This window comes from Bolinopsis microptera, chromosome 5 (assembly GCF_026151205.1).
Source record: "Bolinopsis microptera isolate Bmic1 chromosome 5, MBARI_Bmic_1.0, whole genome shotgun sequence".
NCBI classification, from domain to species: domain Eukaryota; kingdom Metazoa; phylum Ctenophora; class Tentaculata; order Lobata; family Bolinopsidae; genus Bolinopsis; species Bolinopsis microptera.
The window spans coordinates 1,998,687-2,005,836 of NC_087076.1; the positions used below are offsets into that span (position 1 = coordinate 1,998,687).

Below are 7,150 nucleotides of genomic sequence, written 5' to 3' on the forward strand. Positions count from 1 at the left end.
GAGCCCAATTATCTCGAAATTACTTTAAATCGATTCTACGGTCCAAAAAACGTCTATATTTTACAGTAAGTTGTATATGGGGTCCCTAGCGTATCGAGCAGAAAATGCCATAAGAGCCTCTACTAGTATAGTAGGTAACAACTGTTGTCCTACATTTTTTAAGCAGTCGTTATCAGTATCAAAATATAGGCTATAGAAATAAACCAACTAATTACTAATAGTAAGATAAAGTTTAACTAGATAACTAGTGACTACTTACTCGTTGTTAAGTTAACGATGGAGGTTAAAACTGTAGTCACACTCTCTCACAGAATACCCAACAAACTTGTGAATTTGTTAGTCAAATATAATTACCTTTCGGCAAAATATCCTTACACATTGTAGGTAACAACTGTTGTTACCAGTATCAAAATATTTTAAATGTTATTTTAATTAATTCAATCATGAATGATTAACACATTTTGTACAACAGTGCAAATCCTATCAGAGAATGACGCTATATCTAACGTAGAAATAGAATGTTGAATAATTTCCATCAGGTGGTCTCAAACATATCAATCATTTGAATTGAAATCAAATATTGGAAGTTCATGAGGACGAGTCACTTTAGAGTCAGTATGTACGTATACATATATAAGTATTATTAGTACGATAATTGTTAGAAATCAATGCTGGCAGATGAATAACGAAAAATGTTAAAATAAGTTTGCGAAGTGCAATTGTTCCGGGTGAGCTGTTCCAGTAATCTAATTCTAACTCTCTGTGTTGTTGTTACACGCAGAGTCCTCGTGAGTTTCCTTGAAATGTTTAATAATACCTGACGTCATTTCTACCCCCAGAAAATGTCCTGAAAATAATAGTGAATAGATTACTTTAGTTTAATTTAAATCTTAGCTGGTAGTCTTTATTATCTTATAATAGACAAAAGTGCCGCCACGATGTCACGACAATGTCACGAGAGTGTCACGACAGTGCCATGACAGTGTCACGACAGTTTCACGACAGTTTCACGACAGTTTCACGACAGTGCCGCCACAGTGCCACGACAGTGCCACGACAGTGCCACGACAGTGCCGCCACAGTGTCACGACAGTGCCACGACAGTGCCATGACAGTGCCGCCACAGTGCCACGATAGTGCTGCCACAATGCCACGACAGTGCCGCCACAGTGTCACGACAGTGCTGCCACAATGTTACTTACTAAGCATGCTAGATGAGAACTGCTCAAATGCATCACACTCTGGCTCCTTGTGGTATTGTCTGAAGTGCTCTACCACACCGTCAGTCAAGTTAGTGCCTACAAACTTTCCTGAAATATTAGTGGTAATTATTACGGGGAGATTAGAAAATTTATATTTTCCCTGGTTAATTGTGCTGCAAACTAGAAGATGCTTTACCGAAACTTATAATTCCGACTTGAAAACACAGAGATGAAAGCATTCAAGGTATAAGACAGATAAAACTAACTCACTCAGTGGATCCCAACTGAAGGTGAGCTGCTGAAACAGTTCCTCAGTCAGCACTTTGTTGAAATAAGGTGGGGTGTACAGGACATCCCACCTGCTAATATTCACCAACGTTCTGGCGGTCTCCAGCTTGCTTTGCGTTTCTGCGAGTCTTCTGGAGCAGGCATCCAGTCTTTCTTCCGTCACGTTATGTTGAGATGCCTCCGTCTGTAGGTCACCTTTCACAGCTACTAGCTCATCTTGTGTAGATTTGAGCTGTCCAGTTACTACCTCCAGTTTCTCCTCTGTAGAGTTGAGCTGTCCAGTTACTACCTCCAGTTTCTCCTCTGTAGAGTTCAGTTTTTCAGTTACTTCCTCCAGCGTTCTTTCCATCCTACTCAGTTGTGTCTTTGTTTCATTGTACTGTCCAGTTATCTCTGCTAGCTTATCTTCCAGCGGTTTCTTCAAACGATCTTCTAATTTCCTCCTCCAATCACACATTGTAATCTCTCTCACATTTCCATTTCTTGATCTGTCCAGAATATCTTCCCAACGAAGAACCCTAATTTCTGAGAACTCTTCCAGATCAAAGCAAAGACCCCCTTCTGCTATTTTCTGGATTGATTCAGAGCTCAGAACATCCGAATAAATGTTAAATTGGGAGATCTGCCCTCCAAAAATGAAACTAGAAGTTTTTAGAATAAGAGAGTCTATTGAAGAACAAGGTCCCTCCCATTGTCAATGCTCTCCCAGATGGAGTCTGAGCCGTGGCTATTAGATTACCGTCCAGATACAGCTTGCTTGTTCTCGTGGCTAGTGACCAGGTTAAACAGTAACTAAACCACCTATCTACAGGTGTTGTAAACTTACTTTTCAGGCTATTCAAACCTCCATCTCTTACTACCTGGTTGACTCGCCCATCAGATCCTATATAGATCTCATTGTAACCTGTGTGGTACTCAAACACTACCGGATTGGAGGTGGATGTGTCTACACGTTTCATCCACGAACAGAGAGAGAGCGAGTCTCTGAATGGTGCCATGTCAAAGTTAAACCCGACGTAGTCGTCACTGGAGGTTCCAAAGTGAAGTGCATTGTAATCGTCGGAGGAAGCAGCTGGTAAAAAAACCAATGCGAGTAACAAGATAAACATATCTGCAGTTCACGGGTAAGAAATTATGCTAATATTATCTAGTCAGGGTATGGAGGCTTCAAAACGAAACTAGGGACTTTCTGGTGCAGGGCTTATTACTCTTAACATGAACTAACATTGAACCACAAAGGTTTTAATGTTAGATAACGTAACAAGGTGGCACAAGTTACTCTTCAGAGTCAGTATTCTCAGACTTGATAGGTTATTCCGCATATTGTGTTATCTGTTCGTGTATTCACTTAAAGTTCTGAAACTTTATACGCTCTGGAATCATAGTCCATGGAGCTAGTGGCATGTTATAAACGTGCAATATGTGATAAATTATGAGGTTCTTATTTAAAACAGATTGGTATAAAATTTCTAATGTGTCCTCAGAAGGCAGTGACTCACACGTAAACACGTGTAGCAACTGTTGTGACACATAAACTGTTGTTTTAAATAATGATACACAAACTGTGGATATAATAAATTTGGAAAATAGTCGGTGGGGGTCGTTCACACATTTCGGCTGTTCTTCCTCCACTGTAAGACATTTTACACAAAGTGATAGAAATAAACCAACTAATTAGTAATAGTAAGATTAAGTTTAACTAGATTACTAGTGACTACTTACTCGTTGTTATAAACAATGGAGGTTAAAACTGTAGTCACACTCTCTCACAGAATACCCAACAAACTTGTTAAGTTGTTAGTCAAATATAATTACCTTTCGGCAAAATATCATTACAAATTGTAGGTAACAACTGTAGTCCTACATTTTTTAAACAGTCGTTACCAGTATCAAAATATTTTAAATGTTATTTTAATTAATTCAATCATGAATGATTAACACATTTTGTAAAACAGTGCAAATCCTTATCAGAGAATGACGCTATATCTAACGTAGAATGTTGAATAATTTCCATCAGATGGTCTCAAAAATATCAACAATTTGAATTGAAATCAAATATTGGAGGTTCATGAGAACGAGTCACTTTAGAGTCAGTATGTACGTATACATATATAAGCATTATTAGTACGATAATTGTTAGAAATCAATGCTGGCAGATGAATAACGAAAAATGTTGAAATAAGTTTGCGAAGTGCAATTGTTCCGGGTGAGCTGTTACAGTAATCTAATTCTAACTCTCTGTGTTGTTGTTACACGCAGAGTCCTCGTGAGTTTCCTTGAAATGTTTAATAATACCTGACGTCATTTCTACCCCCAGAAAATGTCCTGAAAATAATAGTGAATAGTTTTACTCTAGTTTAGTTTAATCTTAGCTGGAGGTCTTTATTATCTCATAATAGACCAGAGTGTCGCCACGATGTCACGACAATTTCACGAGTGTCACGATAGTGCCACGACAGTGCCACGACAGTGCCATGACAGTGTCACGACAGTGCCGCCATGATGTCACGACAGTGTCACGACAGTGTCACGACAGTGTCACGACAGTGTCACGACAGTGTCACGACAGTGCCACGACAGTGTCACGACAGTGCCGCCACAGTGTCACGACAGTGCCACGACAGTGTCACGATAGTGTCACGACAGTGTCACGACAATGCCGCCACAATGTCACGACAGTGCCACGACAGTGTCACGACAGTGTCACGATAGTGCCGCCACAGTGCCACGATAGTGCCGCCACAGTGCCACGATAGTGCCGCCACAGTGCCACGATAGTGCTGCCACAATAGTGCTGCCACAATGCCACGACAGTGCTGCCACAATGTTACTTACTAAGCATGCTAGATGAGAACTGCTCAAATGTATCACACTCGGGCTCCTTGTGGTATTGTCTGAAGTGCTCTACCACACCGTCAGTCAAGTTAGTGCCTACAAACTTTCCTGAAATATCAGCGGTAACTATTACGGGGAGATTAGAAAATTTATATTTTCCCTGGTAAATTGTGCTGCAAAATAGAAGATGCTTTACCGAAACTTGAAAACACAGAGATAAAAGCATTCAAGGTATAAAACATATAAAACTAACTCACTCAGTGGATCCCAACTGGAGGTGAACTGCTGAAACAGTTCCTCAGTCAGCACTTTGTTGAAATAAGGCGGGGTGTACAGGACATCCCACCTGCTAATATTCACCAACGTTCTGGCGGTCTCCAGCTTGCTTTGCGTTTCTGCAAGTCTTCTGGAGCAGGCATCCAGTCTTTCTTCCGTCACGTTATGTTGAGATGTCTCCGTCTGTAGGTCACCTTTCACAGCTACTAGCTCATCTTGTGCAGATTTGAACTGTCCAGTTACTACCTCCAGTTTCTCCTCTGTAGAGTTGAGCTGTCCAGTTACTACCTCCAGTTTCTCCTCTGTATACTTCAGTTTTCCAGTTACTACCTCCAGCGTTCTTTCCATCTTACTCAGTTGAGTCTTTGTTTCATTGTACTGTCCAGTAATCTCTGCTAACCTCCTTTGTGATTTCTGACTGGATAATTTCTCTTGTGTACACACCGTAACCTCTCTCACATTTCCATTTCTTGATCTGTCCAGAATAACTTCCCAACGAAGGACCCTAATTTCTGAGAACTCTTCCAGATCAAAACAAAGACCCCCTTCTGTTATTTTCTGGATTGATTCAGAGCTCAGAACATCCGAATAAATGTTAAATTGGGAGATCTGCCCTCCAAAAATGTAACCAGAATTTGTAGAATGAGAGAATCTATTGAAGAACAAGGTCCCTCCCATTGTCAATGCTCTCCCAGATGGTGTCTGAGCCGTGGCTATTAGATTACCGTCCAGATACAGCTTGCTTGTTCTCGTGGCTAGTGACCAGGTTAAACAGTAACTAAACCACCTTCCTAAAGGTGTTGTAAACTTACTTTCCAGGCTATTCAAACTTTCATCTCCTACTACCATGTTGACTCGCCCATCAGATCCTATATAGATCTCAGGGCCACTTATGTAGTAGTTAAACACTACCGGGTAGGAGGCGGATGTGTCTACGCGTTTTATCCACGAACAGAGAGAGAGCGAGTTTCTGAATGGTGCCATGTCAAAGTTAAACCCGACGTAGTCATTACTGGAGCTTCCAAAGTGAAGTGCATTGTAAATGTAATCGTCGGAGGAAGCAGCTGGTAGACAAGTAAAAGCGAATAACAAAATAAACATATCTGCAATTCACGGGTAAGAAATGATGCTAGTCAGGCCGGTATGTAATAAATGCTATAATGGGTATGGACTATGGAGCCGAGAATGAAATCAGTCGCTCGCTTTTGATCCCATGTTTATTGAATCGTTATTGCCGAGTATAGCTGCCTTCAGGTAGTTACTTCTTTATCTCAACCTATTGCAATTGTAAATGAATGGGAAAAGCGAGTGACAGAAATTTAATTTTCGGTATCAACAGACTAGTGCCAGCAGTTACTGCGATAAATGCGGTTAAGTTGAGGTGTAACTGTAATACATCATACACCATTGAATTTGATCATACTATACACTATACAGGGTGTATCAAGTATTGGAACTATTGAATATTGAGACAATGAGATGCGCGGCGCGGCCCAGTAACGCATCGTGATCGCGCTACAAATTCAAAATTGTAGGTTAACAACCTACCAGGACGCGCGCCGAGTTGGACTCGTCGACGGTCCAGATATTTTACGACTACGAGTATCACCCGTTAAGCTACAAACAAATACTGGGCGGCGCACAGCCTGTCATGATTCTGCCGAATCTTTATTATTATGTTTATGGTTTGAACATAATAGCCTGGGTGAGTGGGATGCTTATATTTATTTATTAGGTAAACTGTAAAGCTTTAAGGGCTCTATATCCAAAGGGCTCTTTATCCAAAGCCCTTGACCCTTGTGCTTGCAGTAACGCTTGCCCGCAGCGGCGCGAAAGCACATGGTTAGGTGAAGCCTTGCTACACGTTGCACACCGGCCGGCCGCGTGCGATCAAAAAGGGTTGCAGCGTCACAGCGTGTGCAGTGTGTCAAGTTAACAGTGAAGCTTTAAGTTCCTGATCCTCTCACATACAACAGTCCAATCACTTACTCATACTGGGCGGCGCTCAGTCTGTTATTCTGCCGAATCTCTATTCTAATTCTATATGTTTTGAACATTATACTTATAGCCTGGGGTCCCCAGGTAAACCAATCACAAGCCTTTTTGCATATAAATGCACTAGCAACTTGTTCATATGTCATAGTTAATGTTATCCCATGATAATGATAGTTTCGAGTCTCAATTATTGGCACGCATATATTCAATATTAGGATGCAGTAAAGCTATCGGACTACGATAAATTGGGACTTGCCACCCCATGGCAATATTAAAATATATTGACTCTGTTACAACGTTTCGGTTCCTGTTAATATAAAACTTCGTTACAAATTGAACAAATTGAACTGGGATATAATAATAATATGGCAATACTACACCTCAGATCAATAAAATATGATATGTATACCAGCGCAAATGACAAAGGCTGTGATGGTAATGAAACATACTTTTGTTTTTTCTTACTATTGTGATTGGCCAAATTTATCACATCGTTACCCCCATTATCGTTTCACTAAGTATCGTTTCTACGATACAGGCGGGTCATACAACGC

The 7,150-nt window shown here is 40.7% G+C and overlaps 2 protein-coding genes across 2 annotated transcripts; both read right to left on the bottom strand.

The window, feature by feature from the left end:
- Nucleotides 1–327: 327 nt before the first annotated feature.
- Nucleotides 328–2,630, bottom strand: LOC134815330 (uncharacterized). The gene is made up of 3 exons (XM_063823846.1): nucleotides 1,473–2,630; nucleotides 1,203–1,310; nucleotides 328–847 (listed from the first exon to the last, which is right to left on the bottom strand). Exons 1-3 carry the CDS (start codon nucleotides 1,945–1,947, stop codon nucleotides 753–755), a joined length of 678 nt encoding a protein of 225 aa, XP_063679916.1. The 5' UTR covers nucleotides 1,948–2,630; the 3' UTR covers nucleotides 328–752.
- Nucleotides 2,631–3,056: 426 nt separating this feature from the next.
- Nucleotides 3,057–5,949, bottom strand: LOC134815584 (uncharacterized). Its single transcript, XM_063824132.1, has 3 exons — nucleotides 4,583–5,949; nucleotides 4,326–4,433; nucleotides 3,057–3,815 (listed from the first exon to the last, which is right to left on the bottom strand). Exons 1-3 carry the CDS (start codon nucleotides 5,700–5,702, stop codon nucleotides 3,721–3,723), a joined length of 1,323 nt encoding a protein of 440 aa, XP_063680202.1. The 5' UTR covers nucleotides 5,703–5,949; the 3' UTR covers nucleotides 3,057–3,720.
- Nucleotides 5,950–7,150: the final 1,201 nt, after the last annotated feature.